The sequence below is a fragment of the Acomys minous genome (assembly GCF_964271855.1).
Source record: "Acomys minous genome assembly, chromosome: 6".
Classification (NCBI taxonomy): Eukaryota; Metazoa; Chordata; class Mammalia; order Rodentia; family Muridae; genus Acomys; species Acomys minous.
The window spans coordinates 77,011,411-77,029,421 of record NC_140487.1 but is presented as its reverse complement, the minus strand read 5'-3'; the positions used below and the strand labels follow the sequence as shown (position 1 = coordinate 77,029,421).

Below are 18,011 nucleotides of genomic sequence, written 5' to 3'. Positions count from 1 at the left end.
GGCCAGCCCTGAACTCACAACGATCCACCGCCTCTGCCTCCCGAGTGCTGGGATTAAAGGCGTGCCCTACCACACCTGGCTGGTGCAGTCTCTTTTTAGACTAGAGAAAAACTATAAGGAACTGAGTAACTTGAAAATGCTTTAAGCTGGGCACTGGTGGCGCACACCTCTAATCCCAGCAGAATCAGTTCAAGGCCAGCCTGGTCTATAGAGTGAATTCCAGGACAGGCAGGGCTATACAGAGAAACTCTGTCTCAAAAACCAAAACAGTAGAAGGCTTTGAAGGGCCAACGAAAAGTACATTCTACTTTACCTTTAATTTTCTGCTTGTATTCTTCTGGTCGGTGGAGGTACATGGCTGCAGCATCACCATTCAGAGGGTCGATGGGGTTAGGATAGGCCAACAACTGGGGCAGGAAGGACTCAAATATATTGGTAAGATCTGAAAAAACAAACAAACTTCATGCATGGGAATATGCAATTATACCCAAGTAACTGGAGTTCAGTTGTCAAGAGTGCTCATTCAAAAAATAGTTTAAATAACTTTTTTTTTTTTTTTTTTTTTTGGTGGCAGGGTTTCTCTGAGTAGCCCTGGCTGTCCTGGACTCACTTTGTTGACCAGGCTGATCTCGAAGTCAAAGACACTCACCTGCCTCTACCTCTCTTGAATGCTGGAATTAAAGCAGCACTGTCTGTGCAGCCTTGGCTGTCCTGGACTAGCTGTGTAGACCAGGCTGGCCTCGAACTCACAGCAATCGCCTGCCTCTGCCTCCTGAGTGCTGGGATTAAAGGCGTGTGCCACCACCGCCCAGCCATAAATAACTTTTTAATGATTTAAAATGTTATGTGTTTTAGGCTGCATGAATTTATGTGCATCGTGTGCATGCAAGTGCCCCAAAGACCGGGGGTGCTGGAGACAGCTAGGTCCCCTAAGAGCAGGAAGCACTCTTAACCACAGAACTACCTCTCCACTCCCCAACATCCCCACCCCCCTCTTGCTCATCTGCTTAAATACTTAATTACCATGGGGATGACTCTCTACAACAACATACTTATTCCAACACCAATTACATCTTTAAAATTTAAATGTAAGGAACCAGACTAAGATACACAGAATATTATTCTCTTTGAAGGGCAATTTCCCCAGCCTTTACCCACTTCCATTTTTCCCTTTTTTGCACTGTTGAGAGTTTGAATTCAGGGCCTTGTGACTACAGCCCTGTTTTTCCAATTAATTTGCTCCATTTCCAAAATTGAAAATCTAGAAATACACACTATTGAAAATTATGTCCCAATAAGCTACTCCAACCCAACTATTGTAACTTCTTTTTGAAGCATCTTAGCTGGGCGCGGTGGAGCACTCCTTTAATCCCAGCACTCAGGAGGCAGAGGCAGGTGGATCACTGTGAGTTGGAGGCCAGCCTGGTCTACAAAGTGAGTCTAGGACAGCCAAGGCTGCATAGAGAAACCCTGTCTCGAAAAACCAAAAAGACTGGCGATCTTGTGGCCAACAAAGGTGTTTGTTTTATCCAGCTCTTGCTGTGGCACCAAGTAGCCAATGATAAACAACACAACGGTCGTGACTATGCTCCAGTGAAGCTTTCTATACAAACTGCTCCATCCTGCTCTAGAGAAGCCTCTACAAAGCAAGGCATGTAGCACAGTGGCAGAGGGCTCACTTAGCAAGCCCGAGGCTCTGGATTCATTCCCATAAGGAATCCAACACATAAAAGAAACCTTTCAGAACTGCTGGTTCTTCCTGCTCACTTCTTAGAATATTCTAGAGTTGTGCTGTCTCAACAGAACATTCTGCAGATAAAAATGTCCTTATTTGTATTGCCCAAAACAGCTACTATGAATCATCACTCGTTTGTTAAGCACCTGAGATACAGTGAGTAATAGTAAATCAGGAAATCAGCCTTTTGGTTTATTAAAGCTTAATTTAAACACTCAAACATGGGCAGTGGTTCTTAGAGTCCCTGGGCAGCTTGCTCAGTCTGCTCTCCCCCTCAGCAGTTTCATCCAGAGCTAATGTGAAAAAACACCGTGGAGGTCTCTCCACACGGGTTTTTTTAACTGCCCCATGGGACCAAATTACAGTAAAGTCCCACACTAGGACACAAGTGTTAAAATTTTAAGCAAGAGGGCAAAACAAAACAATTTCCCCTAAGAATTTAATTACCATTTATACATTTTAACATCTAGAGAGAACACGTTCCTTGAACTTGTGATTCTCCCCCTCGGTCTTCCAGGTGTTAGCACCATGCCCAGTTAAGAGTATCTTTAAAAACCAGGCATGGTGGTGCACGCCTTTAATCCCAGAGGCAGGCGGGTCTACAAAGTTGAGTCCAGGACAGCGAAGATAATATAGAGAAACCTTGTCTGGAAAAACCAAAGAATATTTTTAAAAGACATGCCAAGAGCTGGGTGGTGGCAGCACATGCCTTTAATTCCAGCACTTGGGAGGCAGAGGCAGGCTGATCTCTGTGAGTTCAAGGCTAGCCTGGTCCACAAAGAGTCCAGGACAGCCAAGGCTATAGTGGAGAAACCCTGTCTAGAGAAGAAAAACAAAACAAAACAAAACAAACAACAACAACAACAACAAAAAGACACACCAGGAGTCTGGGCATGTGGCTCAACTGGCAGTATTTGCCTCGCATACACTAAACCCTGGGTTTGATCCCCAGCACCCCAGATCACAGGTGCAGCACTACATACCTGTCAGCCCAGCACTTGGGTGGAATATCTAATAAACATGGAAGTATGCCTGGACTTGGCGGAACATACCTGTGATCTCAACATATGGGAGGTGGAGGCAAGGATGCCCGAGAGAAGGAAGCAGCTATGAACTATACAACAAGACTGATTTCTCAGCCACCAAAGAAGCCAAGACTAAAAACCCAAGAACAAAAATGTATTGCTGTTTATTGGCCTTCACTTTTTAATCCTGGGCACATGCCTTTGACCTCAGCACTCGGAAGGCACAGGCAGGGAATTTGAGACCTGGTCTACACAGTGAGTTCCAGGACAGCTACATAGTAAGACCCTGTCTCAAACAAATAAAACACACCTCCCCGCCCACCAGACAGACACGGGTTAGAAATGCCAAAGAGTAAACACGTCAGGAGGAGGAAGAGCTGTACAGGAACTAAAGAGGTGGCTCAGTGTACAAGAGTTTGTGCTGCTCTTACAAGCACTCATGTCAAGTGGCTCACAACTGCTTGTGGCTGCAGCTCTAGGGGGATGAAATGCCTCTGAGGGCACTTGAATTTACACATACATACGATTAAACATGTAAAAAATTTAAAAAAATTTTTAAAAGACCATAACCATAAAACCATAATGCCAGAGCAGATGTGTGTGTGAGAGAGAGCAATAGTCACAACAGGTGCGATGGTAACAGCGGCGGTGGCATTAACACATGGACTAAGCACAAGCTAAGATCTTGCTTGTAACCCACGCTGGCCTCCAACTCTTGATCCTCTTGCCTCAGCAGCCCCAGGCGCTAGGATTATAGGCCTGAGCCACCACAGTCGGTTTGGCCAGACAAACTTTGGTGAGTAATTCACTGCAACCCAGAGGTGGTTACCACCAAGTCTATTCCACATATAAAGAAATGGAGACAAGTTATACAACTTTCCCAAGAGGCTGGTTTGCAAACAAGGGCTTATCTATCATGCTGTTTTGTCGATAGGATGAAGCATACCATCTCCCTTCACGACAAGGCAACTCCGTATGTCTGCCACGAGACTGCAGTGGTGAGCGGAGTGGGCTTTAAACACTGGATGTCTAGGCTGCCTATGTGGCATTTCACTGTGGACATGTGCATATTCTCAAGTCCCCAGCACAGGAAAAAGCCCATGTTGCTCATGGATAGGGAGCTAAGGACACCACAGCCATGCTGTTATGACAGGTGCTGTTGACAAAAATTACTTTTCCATGTTCCCAAACAACAACAAAGAATAGGTTTTGCTCTCCTTGATGTTCAGAAGGGCTCTGGGGCTAGAGACATACTGCAGACTGCCTAGTACATAAGTAGGGGGTTGCCTGTGTCCCAGGAAGAGACCTCACAGCCTTTGCTACCAATAAGTAGCTTTAGCAATGTGTTTGCTCCAAACAAATAAAAAGAACCCTTAATTACTGGTTCTCTTCCTGTGTGAACATACTTCTGCTCCATTGTTACACATGTGCTGAGTCACACCTGTAAGTCAGGAAAGAAACAAAGGAAATGTGTACAGCAGTTTTGGGTGGAGAGGACTTAGCTTCTGGGTCCCAGGAGCTTCGTCACATGGCCACAAGTGTCCCTGAAAGAAGCATGTTCTGTATGTGAGGATGTGAAGACTCTTCATTCAAGAAAAGACACGACCCAGCCCTCAGGAGGCAAAGGCAGGTGGATCACTGAGAGTTTGAGGCCAGCCTGGTCTACAAAGCAAGTCCAGGACAGCCAAAGCTACACAGAGAGACCCTGTCTCGAAAAACTCAGTGACAGAGCACTTGCAAAGCCCCAGGCACCACAGAAACACAAAGGGCTGGCGAAGACAACAACCCAAACTACACACCAAGAAATAAAGGAGTAATCTCAGGAAAAATTCACAATGAACTCTGTTTTGTGTTGGGTTTTGCTGTTGTTGTAGTTGTTTTGTTTTTCGAGACAGGGTTTTTCTGTCCTGAACTCTTTGTAGACCAGGCTGGCCTTGAACTCACAGAGATCAGCCTGCCTCTGCCTCCTGAGTGCTGTCTTTTTAGCACAGGGTCTTTCTTTGTAGCCTAGTCTGGCCTCAAATGCTTGGTGAGCCTCTCACCTCAGCCTCCTGATAGTTGAGGTTATGAACATCCTATCCTCTCTCACAATAAATTTCTTCCCTAGGGTATTTTTTCAAAGCATTTGCTCAAAAATCAGAGGCTTTAGCACATATGTGCTAGATCCTCTGTGTACAAAATACAGGCACTGCTTGTCCCCAAAAGTCTACACAGAAAAGAGCAGCTGTGTATGTGTCTGAGGAGCCTTCTCTAAGTTTTCCTTCCCTCTTCTTCCTTCCCCCCCCCCCCCTCTCGTTCTGCCTGCATGTACATCTGCACATCAGAAGAGGGCACCAGGTCTCACAACAGATGGTTGTGAACCACTATGTAGTTGCTAGAATTGAACTCAGAACCTTTAAAAGAGCAGCCTGTGCTCTTAACCTCTGAGCCATTTCTCCAGCCTCAGGCTCTCCTCTTTAGGCCTGGCTGGCTGGAGTGCTCTCTGCCACCAGAGGTTTCAAATGTGTGCCACACATGGGATTAAAGGCATGTGCTGCCATGCCTGGCTCCTTGAACTCCTTTTCACCTCCTTTTCCTGTAGCAACTACCCTCTCCAGGTGGAGGTATGGCAGCCACAGGCAAGGTGGCAGATCTATTTTAGAAGCATTAGGGGATGCTTCAGGAGAGTAAGTAGGCCTGGTTTACAGAGTAAGTTCCAGGACAGTCAGGGATACACAGAGAAGCCCTGTCTTCAAAAACCCAAATATCAAAAAAGGAGAGGGGGGGGGGAGAGAATAATTAAACACTTCCATATTTCCCTTGGTTATTTTTATAATTTAGGACTAATTAGTAGATTTTTAATATCTTTTACTAGCGCTTGGGAAATTACAACAGATTTGGGACTTGTTTAAACATTAAAAATTTTTTTCCTCCCGTTTACAGTATGTAAACAGTGAAAACTACAATGAGATGCTATAAAAAAAATACTGTATTTGTGTGTGTGTGTGTGTGTGTGTGTGTGTGTGTGTGTATGTGTGTGTGTGTGTGTGTGTGTGTGTGTATGTGTGTGTGTGTGTGTGTGTATGTGTTTTGAGACGAGGTCTCACTGTGTAGCCCTGGCTCTCCTGGAACTACCTCAGACACAACCTACAGGGGGCATGGCTGCTTGGCCCCAAGTGATCTGGATGGAACATAATGGCAGCAGGAACATGGACAGAGGTGGCTCTTCCCTTGTTGGCCAGGGAGTAGAGAGGCAGTGACAGACAGACAGGTCTCCAGTGACCCACTTCCTCCAGCTAGAGCCCTCCTAAAGTTTCTACAGCTCCCAAAACAGCACAGCACCACCAAGACATTTCACCCTCAGAACCTGTACCCTGCAGTTACGGCTGGAAAAGGCAGCAGGCATCCTGGAAGTAGCCTCAGATAGGCAGCCTGACCTAAAACAGAATGGTATCTAAATAGAGAAACTAGCAGAAATTAAAAATTGGTCACACACTTTTAACATAAAATACATGATATGTTTACTGAATTTCACCTACTGATAGTATTTTGGCTTTTCAGTGTTTTAAGCTTAAAATAGGTAATTTTATTCTCAATATGGTATTGGAGATCGAATCCAGGGCTTTGCACATGACAGGTTAAGTGCTTCACCACTGAGAAACAGCTCTAGTACGTGGATCATTTTAAAACTTTCCAGGCTACGATGGTAGTGTATGTTTTTAATCTCAGTACTTGGAAGGCAGCGGCAGGTGGATGGATGCCTTTGAAACTGGTCTATGAAGTGAGCTCTAGGCCAGGCAAAGATGCATAGTGAGGCTTTATCTCAAGATGAAATAAAATAGTGGCTAGAGGGATGGCTCAGTGGTTATGGCTCTTCTTGAGAACCTGGGTTTGATTCCCAGCACCCACCTGGTGGCTCACAACTGTCTATACCTCTAGCTCCAGTGATCTGATGCCTTCTTCTGGCCTCTGAGGACACTAGGCAAATGTGGTGCGAAGACATGTGATCTACAGGAAGTACATTCTCTGTATCTCACATGAGCAGTTCTCATCACAGACACTGCTCATAGCCTATTCAACTTCAGAACACTTCCCACCTTATTAGGGTGGTTTTTAGAGGTCACTGCAGTTCAAACCTGTTACAACCTTGCTTATCTGACACTAGGATTTGTTACTAATTTCCTGAAATGAAGGCAGTTAATCTGTAATCAATCAGCCAGTGGGGTGTATTTATAGTTTACACTAAAGCTTGTTATTAAAACGTTTAACTACTAGGCAATAGTTTAGTAGTTGTTGATATAAGAAAGAAAGAAAATTAGGCAGGTGTGGCAGGGGCACGCCTTTAATTCCAGCACTTGGGAAGCAGAGGCAGGCGGATTGCTGTGAGTTTGAGGCCTGGTCTACAAAAAGTCCAGGACAGCCAGGGCTACACAGAGAGACTCTGTCTGAAAAAACAAAAAAGGAAGAAGGAGAAGGAGAAGGAGGAGAAGAAGGAGGAGAAGGAGGAGGAGGAGGAGAAGGAGGAGAAGGAGGAGGAGGAGGAGAAGAAGAAGAAGAAGAAGAAGAGGAGGAGGAGGAGGAGGAGGAGGAGGAGGAGGAGGGGGGGGGGAGGAGGAAGAGGAGGAGGAGGAAGGAAGGAAGGAAGGAAGGAAGGAAGGAAGGAAGGAAGGAAGAAAGAAAGATCGATCCGAGATCAAGGCCAGCCTGGTCTACAAGGTAAGTTTTAGGATAGCCTGGGCTACACAGAGAAAACCCTGTCTACAATCCCCCAAAGGGATAACTTCATGAGTAATAAACTAAGAATCCACAAGCTTTGGGGGCACACACCATTAATCCCAGCACTAGGGTGGCAGAGGCAAGTGGATCTCTGAGTTTGAGGCCAGCCTGGTTTACAGAGTGAGTTCTAGATAGCTAAGGCTACACAGAGAAACCCTGTCTTGAAAAACAAAAAAGAAATACACCTATAATTTTTTAAACCTATGTATAATAAACCCAAAGAAAAAGCAAATCAGGATTACCTGGATCTGACCTATTGCACTGAAAAACCAAACCAAACCAAACCAGGAAAACCTTTCTGTGAGCTGTGCTGATGGACAACACTTATAATCCTAATAGACGGGCAGCTAAAGCAGAAAAGTTTCAAATTCCAGGTTAATCTAATCTACACAGCAAAACACTGCCTTAAAAAAAATTAGTATTTGGAGCTGGAGAGATGGCTCAGAGGTTAAGGGCACCGCCTGCTTTTCCTAGAGGTCGTGAGTTCAATCCCCAGCAACCACATGGTGGCTCATAGCCATCTACAATGAGATCTGATGCCCTCTTCTGGCGGGAAGGTGTATATGCAAGCAGAGCACTGTATACAAAATAAATAAATTAAAAAAAAAATTACTATTTAAGAACTAAAGTAACTGTGTACCTATAGCCCCAAGAAAGGAGGTCACCGCTGTGAGTCCCACCTTGGCTGGCTTCTGATCCTCTAACCACAACGCTGACCACCAGTGAATGTCACATCTCTAACTAGAAATTTCAACCAAACAACGTTTCCCATTTTCCTGAAATAACTACTTTATGAGATAAAGTATGAAGTTCCGCATCCACACGTACACGGGTGCCACGCTGAGCTTTGGTGCCTGCTCAAACTGTTGTTGCCAGTCATAGAGATGGGCACACAGCCTATCAGAAGCTGTCCCTACAACATCTACTCATGGCTAGGCACAGAGGCACATGTGTACCACCCAGCACTAGGGAGGCAGGAGGAGTGCTGCACCTGAGAGACCAGCCTGAGTTTCCTAACAAGGCCCTGTCTCAAAACTACCAAAACCAAAACCAGAATCTAGGAACAGCATACCTAGAGTGACAATGCATTATTTTTTCTTTTTTATTTAAATAATTTATTCAAATTACATCTCAATTGTTATCCCCACTTGTATCTTCCTGTTTCCCCCCCCCCTCCCTCCCTCTTTCACCCAATTCCCCTCCCCTAAGTCTATGGCAGGAGGGGACCTCCTCCCCCACCATATGACCACAGCCTATCAGATCTCATCCTGGTAGCCAGCTTCCCCTTCCTCTGAGTGCCACCAGGCCTCCCCACCAAGGGGAGGTGGTCAAATATGGGGCACCAGAGTTCATGTCAGAGGCAGTCCCTGCTCTCCACACAGCTGTGGAGAATGTACTGTTCACTGGCTAGATCTGAATGGGGTTCTAGGTTTAGGGCATGCATTGTCCTTGGGTGGTACAGTAGTTTGAACAGACCCCCTATTAATTTTTTTTAAGGCACTGTTTTACTGTGTAGATTAGATTAACCTGGAACTAGAAATTTTTCTGCGGGAACTGTTAGGATTATAAGTGTTGTCCATCAGCACAGCTCACAGAAAGGTTTTCCTGGTTTTGTTTTATTTTGAGTGCAATGGGTCATATCCAGACTCTCATGTATTGCTAGCAATTACTTTTTGCTAAAATGTAAATTATTTGGAGAGCCTCACAGCCTGACACGAAGATAACTATTTAAAAATTTGTTCTATTCTCCCCCCAAATACTTGATAAAATTAATTTTGTTTCTCTTGCTAGCCTCTAAGTCACTGACACATTTCTTCTGTCATAGCCAACCTTATTTATCTATTACTAATGGCCAGATGACTCTTTGGGAAGTAATGTCCAATATGTTGAGATTTTCTCAAATAGACATTATCTAATGGTTAACAACTCTAAGGGTAAGAACTATAAATTGCCCAATTTTATATAAGAAAGTAATCTTTCACCTCATTTGTATACACACACACACACACACACACACACACACCAGTACAATGAAGGGGTAGGGGCCAAACTTGCCCAAGAATGAAGCTGTATTTCACTTAAGGTTTCTCAGCCCTACAAATGTGAGCTCACAAGGCAACTAAACACACCCACCCACCCACACACATACACATGGAGTCTTAAAAAACTAAGAAATAGAAGGAGAACTTAAAAAAAGTATACATGGTGGTCTGGAGAGAAGACTCAGAGGCTAGTTAAGAGCACCGGATGCTCTTCCAATAGTTCTGAGTTTTGGTTGTGAGCCTAGCCTTTAACGGCTGAGCCATCTCTCCAGCCCTTACAACCATCTATATAATGAGATCTCCTGCTCTCTTCTGGCACATGCAGGCAGAACACTGTATACATAATACATAAATAAATCTTTTTTTTAAAAAAAGTACACATGGCCAGAGGGGACTGGAGGTGTGGCCCGGCAGTTAAGAGTGCACACTGCTTTTGCAGTGATCAGAGTTTAATTCCCAACATATATACACCGGGTGGTTCACGACTTTCTGTAACTCCAGCTCCAGGGGATGTGATGTCCTCTTTTCTGGCCTGTTTGTATACATGTTCGTACATGTATTTGCATATATGAAGACACACAAGAATACACATTAGCTGGGAGGTGGTGGTGCACACCTTTAATACCAACACTTGGGAGGCAGAAGTAGGCGGATAGCTGTGAGATCGAGCCAGCCTGGTGTACACAGTTAGACAGCCAAGGCTACACAGAGAAACCCTGTCTTGAAAAACAAAAGCAAAAACAAAAAGAATACACATTAAAAACAAACTTTTGATTTTTTTTTTGGTTTGTTTGATTTTTTGAGACAGGGTTTCACCGTGTAGCACTGGCCATCCTTGAACTCACAGAGACCTGCTTGGCGCTGCCTCCTGAGCGCAGGGACTAAAGGTATGCAGCACCACCGTCCAACTACCCATGGTTCAATGAACTTTCTCCATCAATTATTTGTCTTTTAAGATTTATTATTCTTGGAGTATGATCTGGTGCTTTGTAATTTGTTAATTGCTTCCCCATCCTCTGATATTCTCACTACAGACTGTCATGTACCCCAAGTACTGCTGTTTAACCTTGCCTAAGAAATTATTTCCTAGCTGGGCGTGGTGGCGCACGCCTTTAATCTCAGCACTTGGGAGGCAGAGGCAGGCGGATTGCGGTGAGTTCGAGGCCATCCTGGTCTACAGAGCGAGTCCAGGACAGCCAAGGCTACACAGAGAAACCCTGTCTCAAAAAGACCAAAAAAAAAAAAAAAAAAAAGAAAAAAGAAATTATTTCCTGACTGGCTGGCTAAAAAGCTGATACCTGGGCAGGGCAGAAGGAAGGGGCAGAGTGAAGCTCATGGGCTTGCAGGATAGAGAGGATCCTGGGAAGGAGAGGCAGTCAGGTACCAGAAGAGGGAGGAGGAGGAGGGGACTGCCACCGGACAGGAAAGAGCCATGTGGGCCCGGAGGATGAACTCAAGAGGTTCCACACGAAAGAAATGGCCCAGATGAACAACCTTAGCAAGTATTTTTGGGCTTATGGACAGGAGGTAACCAAAGAGAAATTATTAGAAGCAGATGGTATGGGACAGAGGCTGGGCAATATTGGAAGGTAACTTAGGAAGTAATATCTGCCATGCCCCATGTAAATTAAGGTTATTCTAAAATATATTAGGTGTTTGTGTCTTATTTGATTGTGAAAAGAGGTACATAATACTGCTGTAATAATTATAAGCCTAATAATAAACATTAATTGACCCATACTTTTAAATTAACCACTATACATTACACACACCCACACACCCGTGTATGTCTGTATATGAATGATGCTGCCTGTAAGAAGAGGGAGTCAGATAGTGCCTTAGTTGACATTTCTCGTGCTGTGATGAAGCATCATGACCAAAAGCAACTTGGGAAAGAAAGAGCTCATTTCAGTTTCCATATCCTGATCATAGTCCATCATGAAGGGAAGTCAGGGTGAGAACTGCAGGCAGGACCCTGAGGCAGGAGCTGAAGCAGACACCAGGGGTGGCACCGTTCCTGGTGCGCTCAGTATGCTCAGTGGACCTTGAGGGGGCACTACCACCAGCGGCCTGGGCTCTCCTATAACAATCATTTAAAAAAATTTTTTTTCTGAGGTCTCAGTATGTAACCCTGGCTGTCCTAGAACTCACTATGCAGACCAGGCTGGCCTCAAACTCACACAGATCCTCCTGCCTCTGCTAGAATTAAGCAGGAATTAAGTTCATCAATCAAGAAAATTCCTGCCAGACAGTAGTGGTGCCCCTGGAGGCAGAGACAGACAGATGTCTGTTCTAGGGCAGCCCGGTTTACAGAGCTAGTTCCAGGACAGCCAAGGCTACACAGAGAAACATTGTTTCCAAAAACCAAACCACCGCCACCAAAACACCTAGAGGCCAATCTCATGGAAACATTTTAAGGTTCTCAGATGACTCCAGGTTGTGTCAAGTTGATCCCCTTTCAAAACAAGCCAAGAGAAAAGACAGATCCCTTGGAGCTGGGCTTATTGGTAGGTTGTGAGGCACCTGGTGTGGGTACTGGGAACCAAACTCTGGAAGAGCACGTAGACCTCAGCTGCTGAGCCCTCCCGTGTCTCTGACACTGGAACCCAGGCCCCTTGGCTGCAGCTAAGTTTTCCAGTGCTTTTATCACTGATGTCTGCAAGAGCAGGAAGGGGTGTAAGAAAAGATATTGTAGCCTGGCATGGTGGTGCACGCCTTTAATCCAAGCACTCCAGAGGCAGAGGCAGGTGGATCGCTGTGAGTTCAAGGCCAGCCTGGTCTACAAAGTGAGTCCAGGACAGCCAAGGCTACACAGAGAAACTCTGTCTCAAAGAAACAAAACAAAACAAAAACAAAAAACAAACAAAAAAAAAAAACAAAAAAAAAGAAAGAAAAAAGAAAAGATATAGTTATGCTGGAATAATAATTTTGTCATCTATTTTCTCTCAATGTCATAAGAGTACAACAGAGAACTACTAGATAAATGTCAGATAGAACTTCATAAAGATGATGCCATCTTTACAGAAGTAACCATATTAAATAATATAAAATTACTTGGTGATTAAATTATGATCAAACCAATTTGGTACTTCTTAAAAAAAAAAAAGTTTCTCCTGTAGTTGGAAAACAGACAATATAACGAGAATAGAAGCAAAGTGCGAGTCATATGAGCCAACAGAAATCGGCTTTATTTGGTAAAGGGGATGAGAACTCAATTCACTGCTAGCATGAACAGTGCTTAATATCATGCTATGGTAAGTACAGACCTGCTACTGCAGTTTTGTTTGTTTTTTGTTTGTTTGTTTGTTTGTTTTTTGTTTTTGTTTTTTCGAGACAGGGTCTCTCTGTGTAGCCTTGACGGTCCTGGACTCACTTTGTAGACCAGGCTGGCCTCGAACTCACAGTGATCCCCCTGCCTCTGCCTCTGGAGTGCTGGGATTAAAGGCGTGCGCCACCACGCCCGGCCTTGCTACTGCTGTTTGACTTGCTATTCTAAAACACTTGTGCCCACTGTACTGCACATGTCCATGGCACAGGTAACAGCAGGAAACCTTATAGCCAGCTTCTCTATGGCATACGGAAGTAGGTGTTGCAACAAGTTTTGGGGGCCAACTTAACCCTTATGCTTTTCAACTGGACTCTTAGGTTAAACTAACTTTCCCTGATTAGGTTTTTGGTTTTAGCTTGGTTTTTGTTTTGGAGACGGGGCTTCTCTGTGTAACAGCCTTGGCTGTCCTGGAACTCACTTTGTAGACCAGGTGAGTCCTGCCCCCGCCTCCCCGATTAAAGGCTCATGCTACCATGCCTGGCCTAAGCCCACATAAGACTCTCTGCAGGAAACAGAGTGATTCAGAACTCACCCATCATGTGCTAACCCTTTAATGCCAGAGGCTTAGGCAGTCTCCAATAAAAGTTCAGTTCTCAACATTAGATAAATCTTAACTTCCAAAAACCTTCATGGACATTTGAACCAACTCTCTGATGTCTATTGAATTTGCTAGAGTAATAAGTTTGTTGTTCAGAGCATATATCAAAACAATTTTCTCATGCTCATCTTACCTTTGATTACAATCTCAAAGTATTTGTGTTTTCCTGCACTTAGCTGTAATGTTAGAATGGCCACATTCAAGAAAAACTCATACAATGTACTGTGGAGATACACTTTTCTTTGACCTAAGTGGCTTGACGCTTGCTGCCTACAAAATGCTTTATAAGAGAATACAAGAACACACTCTAACATTCCCTAAGTGTAAGGAAACTTGAGGCACACTGGCTTCTACTTTTAAATCTTTTCTGACAATCTTTAGACCTCTGACAGAAATTTTAAAATGGTACAGCAATTTTGCAAGTAAGTCTCTTAACTCCTCACCGCTGAAGAGAATGAAAGAGCACTACCACATCAAGATCTGCACATAGGCCGGGTGTGGTGACGCACACATTTAATCCCAGCACTCGGGAGGCAGAGGCAGGTGGATCTCTGTGAGTTCGAGGACAGCCTGGTCTACAAAGTGAGTCCATGACAGTCAAGGATACACAGAGAAACCCTGTCTTGAAAAAACAAAAACAAAAAAAACCAAAGATCTGCAGACAGAGCCAGACATGGTTGTGCACGCCTTTAATCCCAGCACTTGGGAGGCAGAGGCAGGTGGATCTCTGTGAGTTCAAGGCCAGCCTGGTCTACAAAGTGAGTCCAGGACACCCAGGGCTACACAGAGAAATCCTGTCTTGAAAAACCAGGAGATGTGACTCTTCTGGCTTCTGCAGGCACTGCAGACACACACACACACACACACAATACAGAGACATGTGTGTGGGCCAAACACCCATACACATAAAATAAATCTAAAGAATATATCCTTACTTTGTACACACAAATAGTTCCCAAAGCAGTACACAAATGACCACCATCTGACACAGCACATCAATAAAACGTGGTAACAACAGACCAATCAGGAAAAGAAGATTTTGATATATACTACAAGAAGGATAAACCTTCTAAAACTATGCAAACTGAAAAGAGCTAGTTACAAAAGGACACAGTTGATAAGGAATGTTCAGAGTTAATAAACCTATAAACACAGAAAGAAGACTGGTGGGCCATAGGGGGTGTATGTGTGGTGACAACCTGCACACAATGATGAACACAAACCATTAAGAATGTGAATTATGTGCTGGAGAGATGGCTTAGCAGTTAAGAGCACCACCCACTCTTCCAGAGGTCCTGAGTTCAATTCCCAGCAACCACATGGTGACTCACAACCATCGATAATGAGCTCTGGTGCCCTCTTCTGACCTTCAGGTCAGGCAGAATACTGTATATGTAGTAAATAAATCTTAAAAGAAGAAGAAGAAGAAGGAGGAGGAGGAGGAGGAGGAGGAGGAGGATCTGTGAATCATATGAATAAAATCTGTTGTTAAAAACATCTGGAGGGGGCTGGAGCAATGACTCAGTGGTTAAGAGCACTGGCCGCTCTTCCAGAGGACCTGGGTTCAGTTCCCAGCACCCACAATGGCAGCTCTCAACTGTTTAACTCCTGTTCCAAGGGGATCCAATGTTCTCACACAGGCATACATGCAGTCAAAACACCAATGTATAAAATAAATTATATATGTAAAAGCTTTTGGAGACATGAGGTCCTTGAGAGTCAATAAGCCTTTTCTAGAAAGGTTTTCTGGCCAGTTGTACAAGAGTTAGTGAGTCTAAATCTAGCTTTTGTGTAACTGGAACCAGGCTGTGTTTTTTTTTTTTTTTTTGCTATGTACATTTCTAAAATGTGGATGCAATTTAAGCAAACACATTATGTCAGGTAGTTCAGGCAGCTTGCCAGAAATGCTTGGGGGGGAAAAAATCCATCATCTTGTAAGTCCCCAGTCCTCAAGGTTTATAGTAAGTAGTACTGGACATGGTTGACACATTTAGTTCAACAAATAGTGGAAACGTGCTGTACAGCAGGCAGTATGTGTAGAAAAGACCAAGGCAAGAACCGCCTCTATTTTTCAGCTTCTTACAGCTGTGGACATTAACCTCATGTGGACGGAGGTAATGAAAAATGGAAATATTGGAAAGAGTAAAACATTTCAGAAAATGCAATAACCTAAATTATTTTAAAAATCCAACATATAATGAATCCAAAGATCACAGCAGCACTTGCCTGTGTTGCACCGTGAGCGTTACAGCAGCCCTAGTTCTGAACACAGATGTGCACTTTGCACTGTGTCTGCCATCATGCAAGTGAATGCTGTTTGAGACACCTCAGCTCAGACCTGAGACTTGAGTGTGTTCAGAGTTGTGATGCTTTTACTTTCTGCTTTTTAAAAAGGCAAACACTTTCAATGTTTTTACCATCAGTCCTTTGCATGTAAGGACCAAGTTAGAAGTTCAACATTTTCTGAAATATTCCTAAATATAGCTGTCATTTGCATTCTATACTAATCAAGGTAGCCTTTTTAGTATTGACCATTATCAACTAACTCTGAAAAACATCTAAGATGCTCTACACTTGATAGTATCAGATATGCAGCCGATATTTAATTCTTTAAAAAATAAACTCATCAATCTCATTAGTATGCAAGTTTGCTTTAATTTTTAATAAGCGGTAAAATTATATGCATGCCAAAGAATTTTGTGGGGTTTTTTTTTTCCTTTTTTCTTTTTTCCTTTTGCTTTTTTGAGACAGGGTTTCTCTGTTATCTTGGCTGTCTTGGACTTGCTTTGTAGCAGGCTGACCTGGAACTCACAGCAATCTGCCTGCCTGTCCCCTGTATGTTGGGATTAAAGGCAGGTGTTAGCACACCCAGCTCAAAGAATTATTTTTAAATAAGTTTTTGCGGTTTGTCACCAGTTAATGTTTAATTTGTATATTTGTTGTATTTGCTTATATATCCAGGGTCACAAGATTTTTTCTGGGGCTAGAAAGATAGATAGTGGTTAAGAGCAGTGTCTGGTCTTGCAGAGGACCTGAGATTGGCCCAGCACCTGCATGGCTGCTTGTCATCTGACTCCCTCCTCTGGCCTCCATGGGCTCTAAGCATTGCATGTGGTGCACTCTCACATGCGGGCAGAACACTCATAAACATAAAAAAGAAGTATTTGAAAGTTTTTCTTCTTGGCTAGGTATGGTGGCGCACACCTTTAATCCCAGCACTGGGGAGACAGAAGCAGGTAGATCTCTATGCATTCCAGACTTGCCTGGTCTATATTGTGAGTCCCAGGACAGCCAAGGATATGTGGAGAGACCCTGCCTCAAACACAAACAAACAAATACAAGTAAAGATTTGTTGTTCTTGAACTAAAAGGGGTTGCAAATGGAGCTTATATTAAAATCCAGAAGATCAAGATAAAACAAAAAATTAAAACATATGGAAAACAAAAGATGCTGTATGATGGGCTGGCTAGGAAAGGGGACGTCTCTGAGAAAGTAACGCTTGAGGTGGGGGGCGGGGCAAACAGCCATATAGAGAGCAGGAGACAGAACTGCACTAAGAAAATATTTCTTGAACGCTATGATCAAGAAGAAGCATAAAGGGCTGAAGTGCATACTGCTAGTGACCAACCACCCTCTGTGATCTCACCCACTAACACAACAAGGCTGTCTGGGAAAGGTAGCTTTCAGCCTGTGGGTGGACCAAGAGTAGCATGCTCTCATGAGCTTTTTTTTTTTCCTTTAAAAAATTTTTTTGAGATTACAACATATTTGCTCCTTTCCTGTTCCTCTCTCCAAATCCTCCTATATATCCCTCCTTGCCTCCTAACAAGTATTTATTTATTTGTACATTGAGACAGGGCCTCTCTGACTAGGCTGGCCTCACACTTAGAGAGCCCCTCTGCCTCCGCCCAGGGCTTCCCATTTCTGGACGGTGTAGCCCTAAGTGATCCTTTTCTCCTTTTCTTGTGCCTTCAGCAGCTGTCTTCTTAGTCGCTCTTGCAGTCCTTCTAGAAGGCACTGTGCTAAAAAGTCCCACTTAAAGACAAATTGGACACAAACCTAACAGTCTCTAAGGCAGGTAACAATCTAGTAGAGAAAAAAATTAACAGGCACTAATAAAAAGTCAAGGGGGCTGGAGAGATGGCTGAGAGGTTAAAAGTACTGGCTGCTTTTCCACAGGTCTTGAGTTCAATTCCCAGCAACTACATGGTGGCTCACAACCATCTATAATGTGATCTGGTGCCCTCTTCTGGCATGCATGTATATAAGCAGACAGACCAATGTATACATTAAAAAAAAAAAAAAGTCAAAGTGGACAAAGGAGAGAACTGCAAGATGTTTAGCAGTTCCTAATAGCACAACAGCACAGGATAAGCTCACAGGGTAGGAGCATCAGAAGGCAGTGGTTATCAAGACTGGATCTGAACTTGTGGATAAAAAACCATTTACCCTGTTTTAGTATCACCAATTCACTTTAAATAGATTTTTAATTACCTTCAACTCCCTAGCAGGCGACAAGCTAAGGACC

At 43.8% G+C, this 18,011-nt stretch overlaps 1 protein-coding gene across 3 annotated transcripts in view; it reads right to left on the bottom strand.

The window, feature by feature from the left end:
• Window positions 1–18,011, bottom strand: part of UBE2H (ubiquitin conjugating enzyme E2 H) — an 89,932-nt gene that overhangs the window by 3,701 nt on the left and 68,220 nt on the right. For all 3 annotated transcript variants that reach the window (XM_084786408.1, XM_084786406.1, XM_084786407.1), the window contains one exon: window positions 314–442. In XM_084786408.1, the coding sequence (XP_084642534.1) occupies window positions 314–442 (129 nt within the window). The remainder of the gene's footprint in view (window positions 1–313; window positions 443–18,011) is intronic.